This window comes from Myotis daubentonii, chromosome 9, assembly GCF_963259705.1.
Source record: "Myotis daubentonii chromosome 9, mMyoDau2.1, whole genome shotgun sequence".
Lineage (NCBI taxonomy): Eukaryota > Metazoa > Chordata > Mammalia > Chiroptera > Vespertilionidae > Myotis > Myotis daubentonii.
In genome coordinates, this window is record NC_081848.1 from 12,605,555 (window position 1) to 12,632,627 (window position 27,073).

At 39.3% G+C, this 27,073-nt stretch overlaps 2 protein-coding genes and 1 non-coding gene across 4 annotated transcripts; 2 read left to right on the forward strand and 1 right to left on the reverse strand.

Annotated features, from left to right (window-relative positions):
• The first annotated feature begins 38 nt into the window (after window positions 1-38).
• Window positions 39-26,842, forward strand: AASDHPPT (aminoadipate-semialdehyde dehydrogenase-phosphopantetheinyl transferase). 2 transcript variants are annotated; one of them, XM_059707957.1, is made up of 6 exons: window positions 39-327; window positions 2,179-2,404; window positions 18,442-18,563; window positions 19,117-19,278; window positions 22,911-22,982; window positions 24,757-26,842. In XM_059707957.1, exons 1-6 carry the CDS (start codon window positions 184-186, stop codon window positions 24,919-24,921), a joined length of 891 nt encoding a protein of 296 aa, XP_059563940.1. In that variant the 5' UTR covers window positions 39-183; the 3' UTR covers window positions 24,922-26,842. The 2 variants fall into 2 exon arrangements, with proteins under 2 accessions (XP_059563940.1, XP_059563939.1); XM_059707956.1 differs by lacking the exon at window positions 19,117-19,278.
• LOC132242438 (small nucleolar RNA SNORA51) lies at window positions 11,083-11,214 on the reverse strand. The gene has a single exon (XR_009454630.1). It is a non-coding gene; the product is annotated as a small nucleolar RNA SNORA51 (small nucleolar RNA).
• LOC132240581 (peptidyl-prolyl cis-trans isomerase A-like) lies at window positions 17,067-17,626 on the forward strand. The gene has a single exon (XM_059707958.1). It carries the CDS (start codon window positions 17,106-17,108, stop codon window positions 17,598-17,600), a length of 495 nt encoding a protein of 164 aa, XP_059563941.1. The 5' UTR covers window positions 17,067-17,105; the 3' UTR covers window positions 17,601-17,626.
• Window positions 26,843-27,073: the final 231 nt, after the last annotated feature.

The window sequence follows — 27,073 nt, forward strand, 5'->3', positions numbered from 1 at the left end:
CAAGGTGGGAGCGTGCGCGAGGACCTCCGCGACGCGACGCCCCGCCCCTTCCGCGCGGACGCCGGGAAGAGGGGCTGGAGCCCTGTTGCCTTCCGTTTTGCCAGGCCCGAGGTGGCGGCGAGGCTCGTTCCCAGCGTATGCTTCCCGGCTCCGCCCGGCCGGCGGTTCTGCTCGGTGCCCGCGATGGAGGGCGTGCGCTGGGCCTTCCCCTGCGGCACGTGGCTGCCGAGCCGCGCCGAGTGGCTGCTGGCGGTGCGGTCGATCCAGCCCGAGGAGAAGGAGCGCATTGGTCAGTTCGTCTTCGCCCGGGACGCCAAGGCAGCCATGGTACTGCGGGGCTTGGGGATTGTGAGCCGAGGGCGCAGCTGTTGGGGGAGACGGGCCGGCGAACACGCGGGGCGGGTCCGGGCGCGGACGGTGGGCGCTGCGAGTCGGAGCCTCGGCCTGGTCTCCGCGGCCTTTGTAGTCGCTTCGAAGGCCTCGCTCGCGGCCAAAAAGTTAGCCCCTCCCACGTTGCCATGGAAACGGGGACCCTGCGAAACCGCGAGGTGTAGGGGAGGCCTGCGGAGTACTTGCCTTTCTTTCCTGGTAATGAATGCTTTTGTATTCTATTTTTATCTTCTTAATTTTTTTTTGCTTGGGCGTCTGCCTGTGAAATGTCCCACCGCTCCCCGAGGGCACCCTGCACGTGAGAGGCCCCCAAAACACTGGCGGTGCGACTGCGTTTGTCTTTGCGCCCCGTGGAGCCGGACGAGGCCCAGACCGGCCTCCTGCACCCGTGGAGCGGGAGCCCCCGGAGGCTGCGGCCCCGTGTCTACCTTCCTGACCACATAGCTTAGAAAACAGCGTCCTAAATAGAACTATTTATTTTAGTTACGTATTTTTTAGCAACAAATGGAAAATTGGACTTCAAAATTATTTCTGTGTAGCGCAGTTTGAAACAGCCTGTAATGGCCATCCCTCCAGAAACAGTCGTTTCTTGAAATTGCTCCTATGTTGAAACACCTTTTCACTTGAAATCTGGCCTAATTCATTAATCTTTTGAAGGTATATGGGTGAATATTTTTATACTCTTTTTTTTTTCAGTTGTAAAACATTGTGAAATTCAAAGTATTGCAGTATCTAAAACTCGTTAGATTGAAGCAAAAAAAAACAAACCCACAAAAAACAACAACGAAAGCTATCTTACAAAATATTGTATACTTTGTTATACCCATGGGTATTTATGTGTGATTATAGTAATTTCTTAAGTATTAGGTGGAGGTGGGGGAGAGGAGGAGGGGGAGTGTATGTGACAAAAGATAGATCATGCATAGCTAATTGTTGAAAATGAGTGATGGGTATATAGCAGCGATTTTCAGCCTTTTTCATGTGGCACACATAAACATCTGAAATTCTGTGGTACACCAAAAAATACCATTTTTTTTTTTTTTTTTTTTACAATCTGACAAAAAGTAGGTATAGTTTTGATTCGTTCACACCTATGGCTGTTGTTGTGTTGGCTGTTGTCATTTTATAATTTGACAATGTAAGGGAAAAGAGGTCAGTGCCCCTGACCAGTCTGGTATTTCATGTTGTAAAAATTCTTGCATGACACCATTTGGAAGTCGCTGGTGTGTAGGATCTACACATGCTTGCACATATGCACAGAGATGTATGTACAACAGGGTTCGTTACTCACTGGGGAGTTTTTTGTAATAGCAAAACTAGAGGCAGCCTAAAATGTCCAATAATGGAGTAAGTCAGTCTATTTATACTTCCTTGATACTGTGAAACACTATGCTATCGTTAAAAGTGCACAGAACAGATGGATATGGACAGATATGGAATAATCCCCAGCACAAGTTAAAAAGATTACACATGGTAGAATGCTACATAGAGTAGGATCACATATGTGTAGATAGATAGCAAAATCATATGCCCATGAACTCATATTTAGGTACTTAGAAAAAAGACTGGAAGGATGCCTACTTGTTAACATTGCTTACCTGTTGAAGGGAGAGAATTGCTAAGGAGAGACTAACTTTTTCTCCTATCTTCTTACGCATTGCTTAAATCTTAATGCAATGTATGTTTTAAAACCCTAAAAAAAACTTTTGAAACCACAGAAACATACTTTGTATATTACGGGCAATGTACTTACACATACCAAATATTTATGTTTTATTTTCTTAACAGGCTGGTCGTCTGATGATAAGGAAATTAATTACAGAGAAATTGAATATCCCTTGGAATAATATTCGTTTGCAAAGAACTGCAAAAGGAAAACCAGTTCTTGCAAAAGACTCATTGAATCCTTACCCCAATTTCAACTTTAACATCTCTCATCAAGGGGACTATGCTGTACTTGCTGCTGAACCTGAGCTACAGGTTGGAATTGATATAATGAAAACTAGTTTTCCAGGTAATGTTGCATTTTTGTAGTGCAAGAGTTTGTATCTCCTTTTTTTTTTTTATTATGAATATTATAGGACTCATTCAAGTCCATTTTTATTTTTTATTTTACATGTTTAAATGTTTGTAGATACATACACTTAGTGTTGTTTGGGGTTTTTATTTTTTTTATTTATTTTTTTGTTTGTTTGTTTTAAACCTATTTTTATCAAGGCTATTGCTCCTTTTGTTACATCCAGTAGAGTTTTTTCTTTTTCTTTTTTTTTTTTTTTGGGGGTTTTGCTTTTTTTTTTTTTTTTTTTTATTGCTTAAAGTATTACAAAGGATATTACATATGTATCCATTTTATCCCCCCGCCCTAGACAGTCCCCTAGCCTCCCCTATCACCCAGTGTCTTATGTCCATTGGTTATGCTTATATGCATGCATACAAGTCCTTTAGTTGATCTCTTACCCCCCTACCTCCTGCCCCCCAACCCTCCCCGGCCTTCCCGCTGCAGCTCGACAATCTGTTTGAGGCAGCTCTGCCTCTGTATCTATTATTGTTCAAAAGTTTATAATGGTCTCAAGAGTTTGTATCTCCTTGTCTCCATTCATACCTATTGAGTAATCAGGCCAGGAGATGTAATTTACATACTTAAATTTAGGAAAAATATGCTCAATACTCAAAGGTAGTATATCTGAGAGAGCATATATATAAAAAGGGTATATTACTTAGAATATTAATGAACTTCTACATAAAGAATAGATTCTCTCCTGGCCTGCGTGGCTCCGTGGTTGGGCATCGACCTTTGAACCAGGAGGTAGGTCATGGTTCCATTCCCAGTCAGGGCTTATGCAGGGGTTGTATGAGGCAACCGATGGATGATGCTCTCTCATCATTGATGTTTCTTATCTCTCTCTCCCTCTCCCTTCCTCTCTGAAATCAATAAAAATATATTTTTAAAAAAGAATATATTATCCATATAATGATCTGCCAGAGGCAAAGTGAAATGTAAAGATTTTTGAACTATACCTTCAGCTTAAGAAAGACTAAATTTGAAACTATTTTAGAAGTCTTAAATGTGTAAAGTTTTTCAATAACTCTTATCTTATTTAAATGATGTTAACTCGAACTGGGCTTGAGTTAATTTTTAGTGGCGTTCTATTAAAAACAATAATTATAAGAACTTTGTTTCACTTAAACATATCTCAAAATTAATCAGTAAATTGTTTGGTTTGTTTAAAAGATAATCTCAATGATAAAGTATATTGTAGTTCTTAGAAAAGTTAACATATGTTTATGCTATATCTACAACTCTTTGTAGCACATTTGTCTAAGTAAAAATGAAGAGCAAGCAATTATTAAAATATTTAACTTGCTTATATTTTGCCTTAAATATTTGTAATTGGTGGATGTAGGAACTGCTAACATTTGTTGTGGGTTGAATATGCCCAGGGAATTTTATAGAACACAGGTTCTCTTAGCTATAATTTTTTTTTTTTTTTAAATCTTAGCTATAATTTTTATCATTAACATTTAGCACTTATTGTGTGCCAAGGCATTTTACTAAGTGCTTTGCATATATTCTCTGATTTAATTGTCCCAACCACCCTAAAATGGATATACTGTTATTTTTATCAAAAGATAAGTAGCAAAGAAGAAAGCTATTAATAGAAACATCTTTCTTATTTCATAGTGCAACTTCTTCATCTCCTCACTACCTCAGAATCTTTGTTTATGTTTTCCTGGGTCTGGAAGATTTGTATTAACTTTATCCCCCACCCCAATTTCTGTGTAGATAACTTATTGACTGGTTACCTTTCACCTCAGTCTTTAGGAAAGCCTTTGTGAACTTTTAATCTAAGCTAGGTTTTTTCGTTGTAGGCTCTCTTATAAAATGTATTTCCTGCATTCTGGTGTTATATCTGTTCATAATTATTTATCAGGATGATTGATTGCCATTCCCCCAGTTCTTATAAGCCACATGAGAGCAGGAACTATGTTAACTACCTCTGAGTTTGTTCACTATCACATCTCTTAGCACCCTACCTAGGTTATAATAATGCCCAATAAATATTTGTCAAATGTGCTGCTATAGTAAGGTTTCATTCAGAGTATGGCTGTGAATCTCACCTCTCACTTTTGCTGTAATTGTCTTTACCTTGAATTTTCCCACCAGCTACTTGTTCTCTGACTTGATCGTAAAACCTTTTTATTACAACTCTATTGTTAACTTTGCTCAGCAAGAGGCTCTGCTAGCAATGACAGGGATTCTTGACCTGAGACCCAGGATAAGCATCAAGTCATTTTATTTTAACCTACTGAAATTATTTGCTACATTTTGTGTGAATTTTTCTCAGGAGAGGATCTGTTTTTCAGCAGTGTCATAAAATGCTTATTCTGAAAGAACCACTGCTGTAGAGGATTTGGAATGAGCCCTTAAGCCTTCATAATGTTCTTTTGTCCCTTTATGAACTTTTCCTAAAGTCAGAAATTACCAGAGAGGCCATTGCTCCTCAGAATGCAGTCAGCTTAATTACATAGAAAGGTTGGCTCATCAGTTTGATATCTATCTGCCTGGAAATTATGCTTTACTGTAAGACACAGATTTTATTACCAATTGCCTTGATGGATAATGTTGGCTTTGATCAACACTAAATAAACAGATAATTACTCATTGAAACTTTTAGTAAATGATAGGATGATAACTGAGCATTAATTGAAGGTCTAGCTTCCTGATTATTATATTAAGACTTTTTTTTTACCCCCAACTTTTATTGTCTTATTTGACTAAGCACAGTATCCATGCCTTTTCTTATTCTTTGTCTGGTTCATTGCCAAAAAGCTATGATATATCCAATAAATCATAAGACAAGCGATACTTTCCAGTGTCACTAGTATTGTTATCATGTCAGTAATTTCCACTAGTGATAACAGTGATGGACATTATTTCTCAGAGAGGGTGGGTAGCAGATAGTGGTTTATTTCACTGGAGAATCATTTGAATCCCACTGCTTATCAGAATAAGTAATGAAATTGAGCTAAGGGACATTCCCAAAAGTTACTAAATGATGGAGGGTAACATTTAGGACAGCCTCAAGTGCATTGTAGTTTGTACTGGACATGTTATTAGATTGTCACCTCTGGAGATGGAGTCAATCTTTGTGGGCATCATTTGTATTTGAAAGACTCATTTTCATGACTCTTATTTTGTCTGCAGGGAAACATGTAGGAACTTGTGGAGTCTTTCCTTGTCTCATTAGCTATATCTACTAGGTGCAGATCATTTCCCTCCACCTCCTCTCAGTTCTCCCATTGCTTCTGTGGCAGGGCAGGAGAAAATACAGTCTAAGATGTAAGTTCAGTTGACCCTTGAACAAACACTGGGCTCAGGAGCACTGAACTCCCATGCAGTTGAAAATCTTTGTCTAACTTTGGACTCCCCGAAGACTTAACTACAGTCTTCCCTCAGTATCTGCAGGGCACTGGTTCTAGGAACCCTTGTGGATACCAGAATCTGCAGGTGCTCAAGTCCCTTACATAAAATGGTATAGAAAAATGCATACAGTCAACTCTGCATCTGTGGATTTCCAACCTTGCTTCAAAAATACTGTCTTCCTTCCTTTTCCTTATATATTCTCAAAGTCACTAATCATCAGAGAAATGTAAATTTAAACCACAGTGAGATATTACCTCACACCTGTCAGAATGGCTGTCATCAAAAATGAACAAACAAGTGCTGGTGAGGATGTGGAGAAAAGGGAATCCTAGTACACTGCTGGTGGGAGTGCAGACTGGTGTAACAATTATGGAAAACGGTATGGAGTTTCCTCAAAAAAAATTAAATATGGATCTCCATTTGACCCAGTGATCCCACTTCTAGGAATATATCCTAAGAAACCTGAAGTACCAATTACAAAGAATGCACCCCTAAGTTCATAGCACAGTTTACAATAGCTAAGATCTGGAAACGGACCAAGTGCCCATCAGTAGATGAGTGGATAAAAAAACTGGTCCCATGGAAGACTATGCAACAGTAAAAAAGAAGAATCTCTTACCCTTTGAGACAGCATGGAGGGACCTGGAGAGTATTGTGCTAAGTGAAATAAGTCAGTCAGAGAAAGATCAGTATCACATGATCTCACTCATATGTGGAATCTAAGTAACAAAATGAACTGATGAACGGAGTGGATCCAGAGACTTGAAGCATGAAACAGAATCTCAGAGTGAAGGTGGGAGAGGGTGGGTGGTGGGAGGTAATCAACCAAAGACCTTATATGCATATATGCATAACCAATAGGGTGCTGAAGGCCTGGGGTGGGGGAAAATACAATAAATGAATAAGTAAATAACTATCTGTAAGCCCTGGCTGGTTTGACAGTGGATAGACAGCCCTCAGACTAAAGGGTTCCTGGTTCGATTCCAGTCAAGGGCACATACCTTGGTTGCAGGCTCGATCCCTGGTCCCAGGCAGGCGCGTTCAGGAGGCAGCCAGTCAGTGTGTCTCTCTTACATGTATCTTTCTCTTTCTGTCTCCCCCCACCCCTTCCACTCTCTCTAAAAAATCAATGCAAAATATCCTTGGGTGAGGATTAACCAATATATACATATATTTGGTCTGTGGTTGGTTGAATCCATAGATGTGAAACTCTGGAATAGGGAAGACTGACTATATTGGAAAAAATCCACATGTAAGTGGACTTTTGCAGTTGAAACCCCCATTGTTCAAGGGCCAGCAATGTTGTTATTTTATAAAATAGATTAAGACACTTGCTCAAGGCAACTTAAACAGGAGAAGATCATGGATTTGAACCCATACTACAAAACCTGTGTATTTGGGCACTACAGTCTACAACAGGGGTCCTCAAACTTTTTAAACGGGGCCAGTTCACTGTCCCTCAGACCGTTGGAGGGCCGAACTATAGTTTAAAAAAAAACTATGAACAAATTCCTATGCACACAGCGGCGGCAAAAACACCCCTGCTCTACAATATATGGCCTCTCAATACCAGGCTTTATTGATAATGTTTAAGGATTTACAATTCTGTGGAACTAGGTTAAATTTAAAGTTTTTATAGAGGAACTAATGTCTAAGAAGACTTGACTTACCATTTTTAAAACAGGTATTATAAACATGAGTGTGGTGTTAGCAAAACAATAGACAACTAGGAGAGAGAAGAGTTAGAGCCCAGTATTTATATATTATCTTTTGAATTGGGTTTTATTATTTGCCATATGAAGTTTACTTGATTAAATATACTTGTCTTTTCCTTGATAAATTCTGAATTCTGTCTCGTTTGGAAAAAAAAATAAATTGGTAAAAGGTTTACTCCCAATCGTAGGTTATAGAGTCTCCTAGATTTTAGTCTAAAATTGTATTTTTTATATTTAATTGTATTCCTGTAGAATTTGTGGGTATATGTATATAGTATATTTTAGATCCTGATGGCTAAACAGTTCTATCAACATCAGAGTTGGGTAGATAGGGAAAACATGTAAAGTGAATGGTATTCTTAAGTTCCTGATAAATGTTAGCTCTAAGATTGTTGTGGTGGCTGTTACTGTTATATGTATACTAGTGGCCCGGTGCACGAAATTTGTGCACGGGGGGGGGGGGGGTGTCCCTCAGCCCAGCCTGCACCTTCTCCAATCTCGGACCCTTTGGGGGATGTCGACTGCAGGTTTAGGCCTGATCCCAGGATGTCCCTGGATGTCTGGCAGGCCTGATCCCAGGATGTCCGACTGCTGGGATCGGGCCTAAACTGGCAGTTGGACATCCCTCTCACAATCCTGGACCACTGTCTCCTAACCGCTCGCCTGCGTGCCTGCCTGCTCGCCCCCTAACAGCTCCCCTGCCAGCCTGATTGATGCCTAACTACTCCCCTGCCGGCCTGATCATCCCCAACTGCCCTCCCCTGCTGGCCAGATCACCCCCAAGGCTTTTATTAGTATAGATATGACCCTTCACAGAAAATTTCACTAACCCTGCTTTACAATAAGGGCTTGACGATTGAATCATTGGGGCCAGGCACCAAGATTTCCTTTCTTTGAATAGTGGAGGGAATAATTATCTTGTCTTTAAGTTGCCCTGAACATCAGATGAGATGATGACTTAGAAAAGTATAAAAGCATCATATAAAGACAACTGTCTTTTTCATGTACTAAAACAACAATAAAGTGGTAAAATGAAAAACACTATTTTTATTCTCCCCCTTCCTTCCTTTACAGCCTTTATTTAAACTTTGAAATTTAGAAAAATTTCACTCCTCTTTTCATTTATTTACATTCAATATTATTTTGTATTAGTTTCAGGTTTTATATTAGTTACAGAATAGTGGTTAGTCCAGCTGTGGGCAAACTATGGCCCGCGGGCCAGATCCAGCCCGTTTGAAATGAATAAAACTAAAAAAAAAAAAAAAAAAAAAAGACCGTACCCTTTTATGTAATGATGTTTACTTTGAATTTATATTAGTTCACACAAACACTCCATCCATGCTTTTGTTCCAGCCCTCCTGTCCAGTTTAAGAACCCATTGTGGCCCTCGAGTCAAAAAGTTTGCCCACCCCTGGGTTAGGCAATCATATACTTTACAAAGCGTTCCCTGATATTTCCAGTACCCACCTGGCTTCATACCATCATTACAACACTATTGACTATACTCCCTATTTAAGTGACAATAGGTTTACTGGTTCCTTCCAGTCTTTCTTTTGTGTTGCTCGCCCTTCCTTTTCTTTCTCATGTCTTCCTTCATTTTCTTTATATAGTATCTCAATTGGCCCTCAAAGCTCAGCGAAGGCACTGGGACACACTTAATCCATTTTACAGACCAGGAAACTGAGGCCAATTCCAGTTTGCTATGGAACTGGACTCCACGCGCACAGGGAGCCCTCACAGCCATGCTCTCCACCTTTCCTAAGGGACAGCCACAAAGCAAACAGAACAAACCTGCTCGTGAGGCTTCCGAGCCTCGTTCTCAACCACCTCTTCATCATGGATGCTCCACATTATTTCCTCTCCCCCGCCCCAACTCCATTCTTTATGCCCCCCCTTCTGGGGAGCAGGCGGTAGGCTTGCACTCACCGTGCAGGTGTGCTCCCCCATGGGGCGGGGCGAGAACTGGGCGTGGAGCGAGGCGGGAACTGGATGCAGGGTGGGCGCAGGCTGGCTTTTGGGCCAAGGCGGGAGCAGGAGTCCCAGCCTCTCAAGTGCTCAGGCCGCGGCGAGGCCCAGTTAGACCGGGAGCTTCACCAAACTGCCGCAGTGGGGTACCCAGCAGTGCGGTGCCTCTCCACTGAGGTGGCGCTGCCCCTCCACCCCTGCCTCAGGGCTGTGAGTCTGTGCCCCTCCGCCCGGGTGTCCTTCCACACCGCAGTCATTGCCTCTAGTTTCCCGTGTCTTGGGGCCACTGCAGAACCTTGCTCTCTGCGGGCGAGGCAGATCTCCACCCGCCAGCACCCTGCCCGGGCCTGAGCCCCCTCCAGTGCACCCCACCTTGGCACAGCTTCACCGAAGCCGTGGCGCTTGCCCAGGAGCCGCCCCTCAGGCGGAGGCCTGTCTGCGCGCCTGCAGACCCCATGGCCAGGGCTCCTGGCCGGCTGCTTTGCTGAAGCTTCCTCTTCCTTCAGGCTCTCTCCTCAGACCCCCGGGAGCTTGGCTCTGGTGGCCCCGCCCTTCCATGGCTCTCCCACCCCCCACCTGTCAGGACGCTGCCGGGCCATCTTGCTGTGGGCAGTGTGGTTCTGGGGCAAGGGTTGGGGGTTTGGGGAGCAGCTCCAGTAAAGTTTAGTAAACCCCAGGCCCCCAGCCCCTCCTTTAGCGGAGCCCAGGGCAGGCTGGGGGCCTGGGTCCGAACACTGAGGAGGCGGAGGCGGCGGCAGCAGCAGAGAGGCGAGGCTGCATCGGCCTGCCAGAGTGGGTGGGTCATGCCTTCCTGCTCGCCCCCCGCGGCCCGGCCCACAGGCCCGGACACTGCCGCAATCGGCCCGCAGGAGTGGGTGGGTTGTGCCTCGCTGCTCAGCCCCGCGGCTCCCGGCCGGGTCTGTGATAGGCCCGCTGGAGTGGCTTGGGGCTGCTGCGTGCCGGGCTCCCCTGCGTGTTTGTGTCTCCAATCCGGCCCCCAGCAGCCCCAGCACCGAGGTGGTGGGGCTTGGGGCTGCTGGGGCCTGACGAGAGACATAAACACACAGGGCTTCCGTCAGGCTTCGCTCCGTGGCTTGGAGCCTATGTATGCAAATTAACTGCCATGTTTGTTGGGTTAATTTGCATACTCTCCTGATTGGCTGATTAGTGTAGTGAAGGTACAATCAATTTACATGTTTGTCTATTATTAGGTAAGATAATGTTTCCAGAATGGTGGTCAGAATATTAAAATCAGTGTGGATTTTATTAAAAATTCAAATTTTTTTGAAACTACCTACCTTACTGAACCAGAATTTCTGAGATGGAACTAATGACTCTCTCTCTATATAAATAATTTCCCAGGTTAGACGCATTAATGTTTAGACAACATATTAGATGTAATTTACAGAGTTATCAAAGAAAATTATAACCAATCAACATTTTTTATGAGTTAAATAATCATAAAGCCCTTTAGACCTTTGTTTCACACTGTACAACAATATGGTTAGAGTTAGGTTTTAATAACAATTAATAGAACACAATAGAATTGTATATTTGGTCTGACTCTTTGTTTTTGTTTTTTTTCTTCAATGTCTCCCCATTCACAATACAGACCAGGCAAAGAGCCTGAGCTGAGGTGTATATGGGGTAAGTTTACTCTGCCTCCTATTTCTGTACAGTCAGTGTCCGAACACAGCCTGTGGTAACCACCAGGGGGCCTTGGTGTGACTTATTAAAGGATGTCTTTTAAGCTTAGAAAGGCAAGAAACCACAAAGTCAGAGATGTGGTTAATTTCATATGATATCTTTTCTCTCACAAACCAGAGAATGTTTGTGGCAAAATCTGACAGACAAAGGTTAATGTTAATATATAAAATGCTTATATTAATAGTAAAATTACTTAAGACTTACTTGGATGAATGGACAAAGAACCTGAGAGAACAATTCACAAAAGAGGAAATATATATAACAACTACCCCAACAACTTTAGATCTAATATTTATTAAGTACTTAATAGTTCTGGGCACTTTGCATGTTTATTTCTTAACTAGAGGCCCAGTACACGGATTCGTGCACCGGTGGGGTCCCTTGGCCTGGCCTGCACCCTTTCACAATCCAGGACCCCTCGGGGGATTCGAAGAGCCAGTTTCAGCCTGATCCCCCCAGGCCAGGCCGAGGGACCCCACCAGTGCACTAACCCATGTACCAGGCCTCTAGTATGCATATAAGATCCTTGGTTAATCTTTTCCTGCCCTCCCTCCTATCTCCTTCTCCACGAGATTCATCAGTCTGTTCCATGTTTCCATGCCTGTGCATTGAGCGTCTGCCCCCTGGTGGTCAGTGTGCATCATAGCTACCGGTCAGACTGTCGCTTAGGCTTTTATATAGATAGATAGATAGATATGCCCAACTCTTTGTCCCTAATTTATAGCTTTAAGAAAGTAAATTTATCCCATCCCAGCATCCTTAAGTCTTAAACTATTCCAACATTAACTTTAAAGCCTAGGTCTTACCTAAATATCAACTCAAAAAGTCCTAAATCTCATTATCTGAATCATCTAAATTAGGCGTGGATGAGACTATGATGCAATGTGGGACAAAATTCTTCTGATCAGTGAATCTGTAAAACGGGAGAAGAAATTACCTGCTTCTAAAACACATTGGTGGGGCAGGCATATGATAGACATTTCCATTTTAAAAGGGAGAAGTTGGAAGGAAAAAGAGGTCAGGCAAGGATCCCAACCAAGTTCAAAACCCAGGGGAGCAAATTGCATTAGGTGTCCATGCCTAAGGTTAATACTTGGGGGCTCCCTGCTCTGTCCTTTGGCTCCTCAGCGTGGCTCCACCCTTTGCCCTCTACCCTGCTTTTGGAGTCCTTCCCTTTACTTGAAGGATAAAATCTTTGCAGCCAAGTAGCCCAAACTGCAGGCCCTTTTCTTGCCTGTGTGTATTGATCCATGTAGGTGTTGATAACTGCACATTGAAATAAAAACACTAGGCAACTGCAGTGTGGGCCTGCCTAAGTGGTGGAGAGTTTCAAGCCTATGTCATCATATTTTGATCTAGTGTTCTGTGCTGAGTCACTTGTATGGAGGGCTTAAGAGCTCCTTTGTGTTAACAAAAAAAAACAACAACCCATTGAAACCTGTAAAGAATTTATGTGAGTTTATTTGAGCCAAACTGTGGACATCTGCCGAGAAGCTCAATGAATTGAGATAATGCTCCGGAGAATGGGTAGTTCATACCTTGTTTTTATAAATTTACCATCAAAAAGAAAATACCTAAGTGGGTTACATGAAATTCATTGGTGATAGATTAAGGAGGTGGGATAAAGCAAAGCAGGTAATCCTCTGGGATAGGATAAAAAATGAAATGATAGACATATGCTTCTTTTGCATAGATGGATACAGGATAGTTTAACATAATTAACAGTTCAGGATTAACTTGATAACAACAACAATGAGGGAATGTCCTAGTGCCATTTGCTGTGCCCTGAGGGGTTGGGGGGGAGGAAGGGAAGTTACAAGTTACCCATACATTTCACAGATATGTTATCTTAGAGGCAAAAAGACAAATGGGCTCAGTAAAGATCTAAGTTGATCTTTGTCAGGGAAAATACTGGCCTAGGACATGACTACCCACTATAACTTGTTTGTAGTTAAATATTTAGTTTTCAGACCATCGTTTGTGGTTATTTCAGGTCTTTGAGTTTGCACAACTGTCATACAGGCCTTCCCTAACTAGTTAGGTTAGCATACGGTCCACTTCGTCCGCATTTGTCAATAGCATGCTACAGGCTTTGTGGTAGTTATGAAACCTATATTAGCAGCTTAGACATTTTTGTTTTATTCTGAGTTTGTATCTGGATAAATTCCCAGACAAGTGAGCTGGTAAGTCAAACATTATTGTATACATATTAACTCAAATTTTAGAAGACTATCACCTCCCATGGAAGCAAGATTACATGTAATTCAGTACTTAGAAAATGAAACTACTAGAATTTCTAATACAATTTATTATTCAGAGCTAAATTTCATTACTCTGAAGCACACATATGGACATTGCTCAATTCCTTCTATAATAACTGGCCCTTTTTAAAAAGAGGGGCAAACTTTAACTGGGATGCTGATTTTATTGTGAGGAGAGATTGATGGTGGTAGGTCTTGAGGTTCTGGTATTAGTAGGATTCTTTTTCCCATAGGTTTGTAGTAGCAGCCTAGGGTATTGACTATCAATTATCTTGTTGTAGATTAATACTGTGTGTTTAATCAGCTTCCAAGTTGCTGTATGACCTTGATTAGTTTATTATTGTGAACATTTAGTTAATATCTAATACTGCTTTCCTTAAAGATTAAACTATAAGATGGGGTTCTGGTTTTTTAAAACTTGGTTAATAGTTCTATATAAATTTTAAGTAATTTTATCTTATGTATATACTTGTTTCTACATGTGCAGTAGTAGAATGATAAAAATGAAGATTGTAATAAACATGAATATGTGATGGTATTATTAGGCAGGTTTGCCAATTGGTATGTCCAATAATTGTGCTGTCTTCAGATAGCTTGAAGGACAAATTACTATTGTGGTATTTCCTACTGATTTTTTTTTTAATTTTAATTTTTTAAAATATTTTATTGTTTTTTTACAGAGAGGAAGGGAGAGGGATAGAGAGTCAGAAACATCGATGAGAGAGAAACATCGATCAGCTGCTTCCTGCACACTGCCTACTGGGGATGTGCCCGCAACCAAGGTACATGCCCTTGATCGGAATCGAACCCGGGACCCTTCAGTCCACAGGCCGATGCTCTATCCACTGAGCCAAACCGGTTAGGGCTCCTACTGATTTTTTTATTAAATATTTTGTCCAGTTTCTCTAGCTGTTTTTTTTCATTTTTATATACATATTAATTTATTTCAGGGAAGAAGGGAGAGGGAGGGATAGAAACATCAGTGATAAGAGAGAATCATTGATCAGCTGCCTCCTCCATGCCCCCTACCAGGATCAAGCCCACAACCTGGGCATGTGCCCTGATCCTGACCGGGTATCTAACTGTGATCACCTGGTTTATGGTCTACGCTCAACCACTGAGCCAAATGGGCTGAGCTGATTTTTTTTTTTTAATTCAAATTTTCTAAATAAACGAAGTCCTTGAGTACTCACCCACTTTGTCTTTCCACCACAATGCCACAGGGTGGCACTGTTGTGCTTTGGCTGAATGTTTACAAAATCATCTTTTTCTTTTGCCGTCAAATCTCTTATTTTGTGGAATAAATAAGATGCTCTCAAAAGTATATGAAAATGCACTCATATCAGATACATAATCAGTTATGTGATTGCTTTCCAGTGATTGTGCTAGGTTGCTTTTTGTGTTAATCAGCTTTTTATTGGCATGCATATTTAAATTTCTTTTTCTTGATTGCCCCATCATATATAGTTAAAAATCAGAGGGCTTGAAGATTATGAAATTGTAACTTGAAGAAACCAACAAATAAAATTACTTATATGACAACAAGCATATCTTTTAAAATTTTAGGCTTTTTTATAGTATTGTTAAACTACAGTTCCGATCCAGTTATATAATGCTGTCTTCCAAATCCAAGGTAGCTAGCTTCCCGTTGTTATTATTTACCCTGTTTGTGCCAGAATCTATTCAGAGGAAACAGTTCATGATTTATGTAGCTGTCGTGCTCCCATTAGTTAAAATCTTCAGATATACTTTCATCACTTTTGCTTGCTTGCTTGCTTTTCTTTCTTTAGTGTGTAATTTATCAAGCCAGTATGTAGTAGTGATGCTTGCATTTTAACAAGATAGTTTTTATTAAGGGCCTTAAGGAATAAGCATGGCTGACTATCAAAGGGATTCATAGCCCCGGGGCTCCTAAGATCACAGTTTAATACTTCAACAATGCTATTACATGAAATGACTTTATAGCTTTGCTGGGCTACTTTTAGGAAATAATAGTTTTAAATTAACAAACATTAAACATCAGTTGAATTCATAAAATGGATTGTAATGTTATTCTTGAGAAAATGAGAGGGCTAGGAATACATAGATGAATTAAATGAGTTTAATGAACTTGAAAATAAAAGAGGATCTTTGTCTTGAATTAAAGGACCATGTATTATTGTATTGTAGGGTTGTTGGAAATATTTCCTGGCTAAACAAGAGGAGACTTTTGACAGTCTTGAAGTGGGGATGGTAGGGGAATCTTAATTTTGGGGAGAGCTGCTCTTAGGAGAAAATAACTATGGGAAAGGTACTTCTTTACTGTAGGACAGTGATTTTCAACCAATGTGCTGCAAGGATTTTTAAAGCATGCAATACCTAACTTTTATTTAGACAGGGGTACTAACCCCCTTTCCCTTAGACCAGTGGTTCTCAACCTTCTGGCCCTTTAAATACAGTTCCTCATGCTGTGATCCAACCATAAAATTATTTTCGTTGCTACTGCATAACTGTAATGTTGCTACTGTTATGAATCATAATGTAAATATCTGATATGCAGGATGGTCTTAGGCGACCCCTGTGAAAGGGTCATTCGACCCCCAAAGGGGTCGCGACCCACAGGTTGAGAACCGCTGCCTTAGACTGTTAAATTTAAAGATGACAACTGCCAATACAACAATAGCCTTGCAGGATGAATGAATCAAAATTATACCTATTGTTTTTATATGTCAAATCAGGAAAAATACATATTTTTTGGTGTGCCGCAGAACTTTAGTAAATAGTTTATGTGTGCCATGAGATGAAAATGGTTGAAAATTGCTGCTGTAGGAGACATAATAAGCTCCCTATGAAGATAAGGGTCACATCTGTTTTCCTCATGATAGTCCCAGCGTCTAGCACTTGGGCAGTTGAGTGTGAATAATCATAAGAGTGCTAATTGTTGAATTGTCATGGGGGAGATAGTTATTACATGCTAGTAAAGCATTAAGTAAGGGGATTTGACATCTTTTTTCCAGGCATGCTGTGTTGGCAGATGTCATTTTTTAAGAATTGTAGTCAATCAGTTAAGAATGTCAGATTTTGGAGTTGGGTATTTTAGAAATGGGGGGCAGAGTAGATAAGCTACGTTGACAGAATCTGCAGAGGGACTACCTTCAAGAGGTTTTCTGGAAAATAATGGGGCACATTTAGGAAATAACTTACCAAATAATGGTTAACATTCATTTATTCATACAGTAAACATTTGTGTTTACCTACCTTGCCTTGGGCCCAGCTTTCTGATAGGCCACTTAAACTGTAAGTGTGTGAGGGCAAGAACCATGATTGACTTGTTTTAACCATTAGTTCAGTACATATTTTTGTAATATTTTCACGTGTTTTACTTACCTATAGAATACATGGATGATAGAAAGTTCCTGCCTAATAGTAAAAAGAGACAGACACATAATTATAATATTTTGAAAAATACTGTATATTTTAATTTGTATCTTAGCCTTTAACTCTAGGAATCAGATTCTTTGAGTTCTGTCCTTTTTGTCATGTATTTTTAGAATGCTATGTAATATTTTGTCTGTGGAAGTAGGTGAGTTAGGGATATACTTTAAAAATATTTCAAATGAGGCTTTGCAGACGCCGCCGCCCCGAAGCCGTCCGAGACTCGCCATGGGGAACCCCACCGTGTACTTCGACATCGCAGCAGACGGCGAGCCCCTGGGCCGCGTCTCCTTCGAGCTGTTTGCAGACAAGGTTCCAAAGACGGCAGAAAACTTCCGTGCTCTGACCACCGGGGAGAAGGGATTTGGTTATAAAGGTTCCTGCTTTCACAGAATTATTCCGGGATTTATGTGCCAGGGTGGTGACTTCACATGCCACAATGGCATAGGCGGCAAGTCCATCTATGGGGAGAAATTTGAGGATGAGAACTTTGTCCTGAAACATACAGGTCCTGGCATCTTGTCCATGGCAAATGCTGGACCGAACACAAACGGCTCCCAGTTTTTCATCTGCACTGCCAAGACTGAGTGGTTGGATGGCAAGCATGTGGTCTTTGGCCAGGTGAAGGAAGGCATGGATATTGTGACAGCCATGGAGCGCTATGGGTCCAGGAATGGCAAGACCAGCAAGAAGATCACCATTGCTGACTGTGGGCAACTCTAATAAATTTGACTTGTGTTTTATCTTAACCACCAGACCATTCCTTCTGTAGCTCAGGAGAGCACCCCTTCATCCCGATTTGCTTGGAATGTTCCATAATCTTTGTGCTCTTGCCAGTTAATTGGGTTCCATAATTTCCCTCCCCTTTCCCAGTCTAGCTGGATTACAGAGTTAAGTTTATGATTATGAAATAAAAACTAAACAGTTGTCTGTCAAAAAAAAAAATATTTCAAATGAGCCTGATTCATAGTATCCCCAAAAGAATTGAAATTAAAATCTGTTTTATTTGGAGAAGTAATATTACAAAATGTTAAAACAGTTATTTTGAATGAAATGTATTTTCCAGTCATGGTAATAACTTATAAAAGAACAACTTTCAGCATTCAACCCATTTCTAATAAATTATAATAAAGAAATCATTCCCCCTATTATATAGCAAAATAAAATTTAAACTCCAGAATAGACTTGCTCTATTTTAAGAGTTCTTATGTATTTATGATATTCTATTATGTATAGGAATTTTCTCTTGACTAAAACGTATAACATGTTTGGCTGCTGCTAAATTTTTTCAAAACTTTAGGAGCATCTATTGATAAAATCACATGGTTTCTCTCCTTAAATACTGAGTAATTCACAGACTTTCATTATTGCTATTAGCCTTACCTTTTTTGGGGGGCTAAACCCAGCTTGTCACAGTGTGTTCTTCTTTTAATTCCAAACTTAACTTTGTTTAAGATTATTGTGACTATTCAAAAGTAAGGTTGGGCTATAGTTTTATGTGCTGTCTTTAACAGATTTGGTAATATAATTGCTATTTTTAATTCACTATTTCCTCAATTTACAGGTCGTGGTTCAATTTCAGAATTCTTCCATATTATGAAGAGAAAGTTTACGAATAAAGAATGGGAAACAATCAAAAGCTTTAAGGATGAATGGACTCAGCTGGATATGTTTTATAGGAATTGGGTATAATCTCTTTCTAATTTTCAGAGTAAATGACTGAAATTATTTCATTATCTTTGCAAAAAATAGGAGCAGAAAATTTTAGGTTATTACTTGGGAACTTGATTCTTATGTATGCATTATTACATTATAATGACATTTAAGAAAATATTTAATGCTCAATTAGAAGGTTTACTTTTGGAGCTAAAACAAGGCATTTTATTTATCACTTTTTAGAATTGTTTTCTGTCCTAAAGGAACTCATACAGATGAGGCTTTATTTAATAAACACTTACATAAAATTTACTATATGTGGAAGACATTAAGTGTTTTATAAGTTAGCTAATTTAATTATTATGAAAGACCTATGAGGAAAGTACTATTATTGTTGCATGTTACACATGAGAAAGTGGAGGTACAGCGAACTTAAATGATTTGCCTTAAGATTATACAGCTGGTTTGTCTCCAGGCCTACTTTACTGCATCCAGCAAAAGATCCAGATGTTAGGGGCCTGTAGAGTTTATGAAAAATTTTATTTACTAAAACCTCTCAGAGAAAATGTTTTCTGTGTCTTAGGCACTGAAAGAAAGCTTCATAAAAGCCATAGGTGTTGGACTTGGATTTGAATTGCAACGGCTTGAATTTGATATGTCCCCATTAAACCTGGATTTAGGGCAGGTGTATAAAGAAACACGTTTGTTTCTGGATGGAAAAGAAGAAAAGGAATGGGCATTTGAGGTAAGAAATTGATCAGCTTGCTGTAACTGTAAGGACTTGCTAATTTTGTGCATTTGTGTGAGATTAATTTGGGGAGGCTAGTCATTGGAACGAAACATGGCTGGAATCGAATCCTGGTGCTCTGAAGGTGAAGTCAGGGAAACTGAGAGTCTACAATATTCAAGCTGATACTGGAAAGATTGGCCAGAGAGTTAAGTAAAATGAGCAGGGAAAGAGGCCCTGAATGGAAAGAGCTCTGTGTATGCACAGCCAAAGAAGCCATGCTGAGGGGCTTCCATGTTAGATTGGTCACATCACACTGGGCATTATGGATCAGATTGAAGATTTTATCTTTCTGTAATTGATTCTTAGTTGCCAGGAGAGAAACCCAACATAAACTCATTTCATCCAGAAAGATACTATATAGGCTAGTAGAGTGTTTCATGTAACTGGGCTTCAGGATTCACTAGAATTAGGGACTGGAAAACTCAGAACTCGTTTCTATTTTACTTTTGCCTTTCCATATATCCTAGCTTCAGTTTTCTCCCACCATGGTTTCTCATTCTGTACATCGGCTTTCTTAACTTCTGGTTTGTGTAGCAAGAATGACTGCCTACCACTCTTACGTTTAACAATGTGCAGGTTAAAACCCCACAGAGATTGGTGAGTTCCCTTTCTGTTCCAAGTCCTAAGAGTCCTGGAGAAAGGACTCCCTGACCTAGCTTGGATCTGAGGCTTATCTTCTGACTAGTCACTGTAGCCAAGGAAGTGGTCTACTGTGATTGGTCCAGCTTGTATCCGGTGTTCAGAGCCCAGCAAATGGGTTCAATACTAACGTGCTTATTGCTGCAGTAATCATCTGACTTGTGTTCAGAGTAGGTTGGTGCCCAGAATAAAGAATTAGTGATGAATAGATAAAATGAGAGGTGTTCACCAGTTTTCTCAAAAGAATTTAACAAGTGTTAGTAGAGAGTGATAAGATCAGATTTGTATTTTAAGACCAAGTTCTGTCTGGGTGGAGGTTAAGGAAGTGAGATGTCAAAGATGTTATGACAATTCTGTGACTTATATAGGACCTTCTATTGAAAAAATGAGTACTAGAGAACAAGTCGATGAAATCTGAGATGCCATAGAAACACCCAAGTGAAGGTGTCGGTGAATAGAATGAAAGGCTGGGCTAGAGGTAAAAATCATAATCATTGACATGTGCATGGTAGTTGAAGCCATGGGGTTTAAGTTGCCACAGTGAGGTTTCCTAAATTTGAAGAGAGGAAGACCCTAGGACAGCATGCTGAGAATACTGATAATTAAAGGTGGAGTGGAGGAAACAAAAAGAATGACAAAAATAGAAATAAAACAAGAGAGTAGTGTTAGGGGATCCAAGGCGGGTAGAAAGTATTTTGAGAGTGAGAGCTGGGTTAAAACTGCTAACATACTGAGTAAGGTAGGGTTTTTATCAATTAAAGAGTACATTACATTTAGGATATTTTAAGTGTACAATTTTAAAAATTGTAACCAAAATTATGTAAAAACCTTTAGTCCTTACAAGATTACTACACCTTAGCCATTTCACTCATGGGGAATCCTCTATTCTCAATGGTGCCCAAGAGAGTAGGCTTAGTAGCAAGGTGAGGAGGGAAGAGTGACTGGGCCAGATGTGCTTCTCGTTTTGGGTGGTAAAGATGTCTGAGTTCCTCAGACCAAATAGATGCTGTGGAAAATGGTGGCCACTGGGCCTGAAGTGTCTAGAAAGGGCCACACTCAAAGGGAACTCCAAAGGAAGAGGCAGTGGGCAGTCTACTAGTTGCTGAGGGCAGGAATTGTCTTGAATACACTGCTAGCTCTGGGCAGTGTACAGGGAGCGCTAAAGAACTGAAAGTGGGTCACTGAAAATACCACAGGTGCCCACCCGGTGAGATAAGCCTGCCTTTGATACTTCATATGGTTCTAAACACTGCGTTAAACAGCATTGGTCATTACTCTGCCCCTTTCCTGCAGTCCCTTTATGTCCCCCACCTTAAGGAAACCAAAGTGGAAAAGGAAGAATGAAGAGCAAGGTGAGGCCAAGGGGGAAGATTGTGCATCTGCTCTAGGAGTGAAATGGGTTTTTTAAGCTGAAAGTGACTAAAGAGCGTGTCCAGGAGCTGGGAAGGGAGATGCCTCAGGGCACATTTGAAGGCAGCCATGGAAGAGCAATGAAGTTCACCACCAAATGTCCGTGGGTGTTCTATCAGTTCAGTGTACCAGGTACCAAAGTAAGGAAGCCATGTGTATTAGATGCAGACACTATAGAACTGGTGATCTAAGTGGTTTTCCAAAAGTAATTTTGTAGCCAAAACATCTCTGTATGTTACAATGTTCACATTATTAATATATTTAGTGTAAAGAATGGGAGGACAACCATGTGTTAAAAAGAATAGTTTGGTTTATAATAAATATTGTGAGCTTTTTTCAGCTAAAGTGAAAATAACTTTAAAATATTAAACCTTTTCTAATACTTAACTGGTTATATTTTTTTCCTCTTTAAATGTTTTTTTCCTAAATATATTCTTATTGAATTTTAGGTTTTATTAATTTGGATATCTTAAAATACGAAGATAAGAAAAACAGGGTAAAGGATATAAAGTCCCTACGTAATTCAGTTTCTAATTGTAGTTTGCTTTAGTAAAGTGGCTTTTTAGTGAAAATTTTGTTTCGTATTTTTGTGTACTTTTTAAAAACTTTATTGATTTTTAGAGACAGAGGAAGGGAGAGGGGGAGAGAAACATTAATGTGAGAGAGAATTGATTGGCTGCCTCCTGCACGCCCTATACTGGGGATGGAGCTTGTAACCTGGGCATGTGCCCCTACCAGGAATCGAATCAGTCACCTCCTGGTTCATAGGTTGATGCTCAACCACTGAGCCACACCGACTGGGCAAAAGTTGAATATTCTTTGTCTATAAAATTCCACTATGATTTTCCATAGTATATAGTTAACTACATGTTTATACACAAGTGTTGCAACCTGATTTTTTTTTTTAATGTTAACTTTAAGTTTGTACAAAATTAGCATCTCCAATTAGGGCAGAGGTCTCTCTAGTGGTACCTAGATAGGACACTTCATCTATGTACTACTCTGGTTTAGAATGTATTATTTAAATCATTAAGAAATAGCAAACGCCAAATGAACAGTGTTCTGTCAGTAAAAGGGGGAGAATGGGGCTTGTATTTTAAAATACTGTTGAAAGAAAGGTTAGCAAGACATAGCAACTGAATGCAAAATTAATCCTAGACTACCTCCTGTTTGAGTCGGGGGAATGCTATAAAAGACATTATTGGATTAGTTCAAAAATTTGTAATACAGGTGGTAGATTCAAGTACTACTTCCATGTTACATAAACCAAAGGTATTAACTACTGTGGTTATGTGAGAGAATATTCCTATTAGAAAATACATATTGAAATACTTCAGACTAAAGGGTCAAAATGTATTTGACTTCTCCTTAAATGTTTGGGGGAAGTGAAGGAAAATGTGTGGGTGGGTGTGGTGAGGTGTGTGTGTTGTGTGTGTGTGTATAGAGAGAAGGAGGTTGAGATTTTAAAGATGTAAACGAAAGTATAAGTTTACGTATTTAGTAGTCTGTATTTTTTACTTACTTTTTCTTTTTTTTAGGAAAGCAAAATAGATGAACACCATTTTGTTGCAGTAGCTCTTAGGAAACCCGATGGATCTAGACATCAGGATGTAAGATTTTAAAATTTCTCTGACTTCTATTTTAAAAGCATGAATCAATTTCGAGTTTTTTCTTTACTAGTAGAAATAATCACTTGGTTTACCTCAGCTTTAGAGGGATTTTTTTTGTTGTTTATTTTTAGATTACAGATTTAGACGTGTTTTTTGTTATCAAATCCTTAAAATCATTTGAGATTTTACAGAACATTTTAAGAAGGTAGTTAAATGGTCAGCCTGGGTCTAGAAGCCAGGTCTTCTGAATAGTATTCTCATCCTTTTCACAACCTTAGTCATTTTAACAGTAGTTTATTTCCCGGTGAATACCTTGAAGATAAAGGTACCCAGTTGACAGGTAGTAAGTAATGGAATTATTTGGCAAATTGAACCCCTTCTCCTTTTTTGTAGTACTATCCTCAGTTATTCCCAAGTTATACTATCAAACATATGAGAATCCTTGTGTCAGATTGTGGCATAACATGGTCTCAATTTTTCCTATTACAGTTTGTAAACTTCTGTTAATTGGTAAGTAGAGAAAGTTAAAAAAACACACAAAACACTTAGGGCCAAGGACGCTTAGCCTATATATAGTTGTGATTCTGCAGTAGTATTAATGTAAGGACCATTGATCATATTATAATAATTGAAGCTGCATGCATATCATTTTTAACAAATCCATGTGAGAGAATGGGGCGTGATCAATACACACACACACACACACACACACACACACACAAACACACACCATTATCTCCAGAAAAGTAGTTCAGTCCACAGACCATTCCTTAGATAGATTAACAAAGGATTAAAATTTCTCATAGATTATCTTCCTTAAAAGGGGGTAGCATATTAAAATTGACCGCTGTTATCTGAAGATGTTCTGACCAAGTTTACCTGTCCTTGTTACCTACCCTATTTTACTTCAGCTCTGCACTCTCTCTGAGTAGCACATATTTCCATAGAGCTTTATATTTTTTGTAACATTTACACACATGGTACTTCCTTTTTATTTCACTGGAGAGAGTCTATTTAGGCAGCAGCATTGACATAGTGGGAAAAGGACGAGAATACTATTCAGAAGACCTGGGTTCTAGGCCTAGGCTGACTGTTTAAACCTGTGTGGTGAGCTTGGGCAACGTTGATCTTCCAAAGCCTCAATTCTCCATCTATAAAATTGAGAATACAACCATATCAGCAAATAAGTACTGGCCTTGTTAAAACACTATATGAAATCCAAGTATTATCTTTACTAGAATGCATGGAATGTTAAAAGAGGTCTCTATGGGGTTCAGTTGTAAACAAGGGCCTATCTCACAAAATAAGAAAAAAGGGCACCTATCTTACAGAATAAGATACAGTTTTAGTGTTGATGAATCATTTCCTAAAGAAGTTTTGCATCTTTCTGGTTATGGGTCTAGAGTATTTCTCTAAAGTTTGCCTGGTGGCCCCCACCCTCTATCAGTATAACCCAGCTTCTTGTTATATATTTTGGGATCCCTTTTATCTTATCTCCTGAATTAGAATTTTTGGATGTGTGACTCAGTAAGTCGACAGTTTAAACAAATATCAAAAGTTACTGTTATGTAGAAGAAGTGTGAGAATCGAGTTATTTTTCTGAATTTGCTATATTAGCAATATATAAGGATTAAAAAACAATTGGAAATCCTGTGTTGTACTTTAATATTACTGAAATGTAATTTGGTCTTATTTGTTATTTTCCTAATTATAAAGTTGATCATAAGATTAACATGCAGTGTAACAGTCAGGTAATTTATTTTTTCCCTTTTAGGCTTCATCACAAGATGATTCTAAACCATCCCAGAGGCAGTTTACAATTCTTACCTATAATGATTTAATCTCATCTGCTGTTCCTATGACCCCTGAAGATCCTTCATTTTGGGACTGTTTTTGCTTCACAGAAGAAATTCTGATACGAAATGGTACAACGTCATGATATGACAAGTAACAATGGGAAGTGAAAGCTGTTTGTAATATTCTGTATTCACTAAAAAATAAATGCCTGATCCTATTATACTATTAAATTTTATTTCACAAAACAGTTTGAAAAAGAAAAACAACTTTTCCTATTATAAAGCTTACTCCCAGTTTAAAATAGTTTAGCAGAACACAAGTTTACCTTTTCTCCCACCCCAGAATCTCATGAATTGACAGAAGAAATAGAAAAGGGAGGCAGAATTTTGGGTGACACAGGCACCCCTTGGTTCACTGCACTTTGTGCTTCACGGGTGTTGCTTGTTTACAAATGGTTAGCAAGACCCTCCACCAGCAAAACGATTACTATGGTAATCTGGGACTGAATCTGTAATATCTGAAGCATGCCTATACATGTTTATTGTAGAAAAACAAAATGGAAATTTACAATAAGGAAACATTTAATTTCCTGTCTTTCAGACATAACTATATCAGAAAGAACTATTTCTAAACCCTTTTATTGGCAAATGAATCTATATTAATGTATTTGTTTTTTAATAAAAAAAAGTGGGAACATACTTTTTTTTTTTCTTAACTGCACATCTACTGTTCATAAATACTTCCGTGGCAAAACTTTTCCTGGCTCTAAGGTATTCTATTGAATGGCTAATATCAGTTAGGATGCTTTGACCAGAGATAACAGTGTCCAAATATAATTGAGATAATAAATGTTCTCATACATTCATTATCTCATACAATATACAGTTGAGAGGGGTCATTAGAGAGACTTTTTTTGCCTCAGCCTCAGTTTGTTTTGCCTTAGACTTGTCTCATGCTTATGATAGCTGCTGTGCTATAGCTCCCATCTTCACGTCATAAAATTTCATCTAAAAATAGGGAAGGCTGTTTCTCTTCTCACCTCTGTTTTGTCAGTGAGGAGTACATTTCCCATGAGTCCCCAGAAGATTTCCCCTCAGTTTCCCTGGACTCGGACCAGATCACTGAGAAAGCCAATGTGGACTCTGGGAAGCAGACTTGGTAAAGAAGACGCTGAAGTGAGGGGGAGAATGGCGTCCAGGGAAAGCCACTGCCTGTGGTAGGGGGTGTACCACAATTGACTCATTTTGTCCTCGGTTAGACATTTGATTTACTGTAAGTGGTGCAGTGAATATCCTTGTAAACACATTTTGAGATATGTGCTTATGTCCTTGAGAAGGTTTCTGGAAGTGGAATGATTGGCTCAAAGGGTTTAAACTTTTAGAGCTTTGATAAAAATTGCCAAATTGCTCTCCAAAACTGTGGTGCAACTTGCACTTCAAGTTAGTTTTAAATGTGTGACCCCCCCTTTCACCCACCACCTGCATACTCCCTGGTAAACTCTAGATTTTTTTTTAATTTAATCTTTGTCAATATAAGTAGAAAATGGTACCTTATTTTTTAAATTTCTATTTTTTTTCATTACAAATAAGATTGGTATGTCAGTGTTGTTATTGGCTGTTTGTATTCCTTCTTTAATGAACTGCCTGTTTATTGTCTTTGCCTGTTTTCATTTTAGTAAATAGGACTTAATTTAAAGTGGGAACATAATATATAAAATGCCAAGCCCATCATATTGATGACAGATCTATGATATGGTTGTAGTGCATGTCTTGGGGCGTTAGTCTTGTTATTGCTTAATATCAAGAAGTGAAATAAGTTTATTGTTTCCATTACTAAAATTGAAAGTTGTGTGAAATTAGATGCTTAGTAAAAAAAATTGGAATGTTTTATAATATTTTATTAAGCATGCCCAAATAGTCCAAGAATAGTGAATAACGTGTTTTAAATGGATCAAATGGCATTTATAATACGAGAAATGGCATCATCCTTAGCATGAATGTAGTGGTAATATGAAAAACTGTCATCTGTCTTGTTATTATAATAATAAAATGATTAACATTGAATTTTTATGAGCCAGATATTGTTCTAGATTTTGTTTTTGTTTTTTTCTATTCTTTCTGAATCAAAGCAGCACATTACACATACTTTAAAGCAGTGGTTTTCAACCTTCTGTCCCTTTAAATACAGTTGCTCATGTTGTGACCCAACCATAAAATTATTTTCGTTGCTACTTCATAACTGTAATGTTGCTACTGTTATGAATCATAATGTAAATATCTGATATGCAGGATGGT

Bases quoted from the DNA above. Each gene is read 5' to 3' on its own strand.
- AASDHPPT (XM_059707957.1), top strand. From the start codon at position 184: ATGGAGGGCGTGCGCTGGGCCTTCCCCTGCGGCACGTGGCTGCCGAGC. The intron at 328-2,178 runs GTACTGCGGGGC...TTTTCTTAACAG, and splicing joins GGGACGCCAAGGCAGCCATG to GCTGGTCGTCTGATGATAAG. The intron at 18,564-19,116 runs GTATAATCTCTT...TCTGTGTCTTAG, and splicing joins ATATGTTTTATAGGAATTGG to GCACTGAAAGAAAGCTTCAT.
- LOC132240581 (XM_059707958.1), top strand. From the start codon at position 17,106: ATGGGGAACCCCACCGTGTACTTCGACATCGCAGCAGACGGCGAGCCC.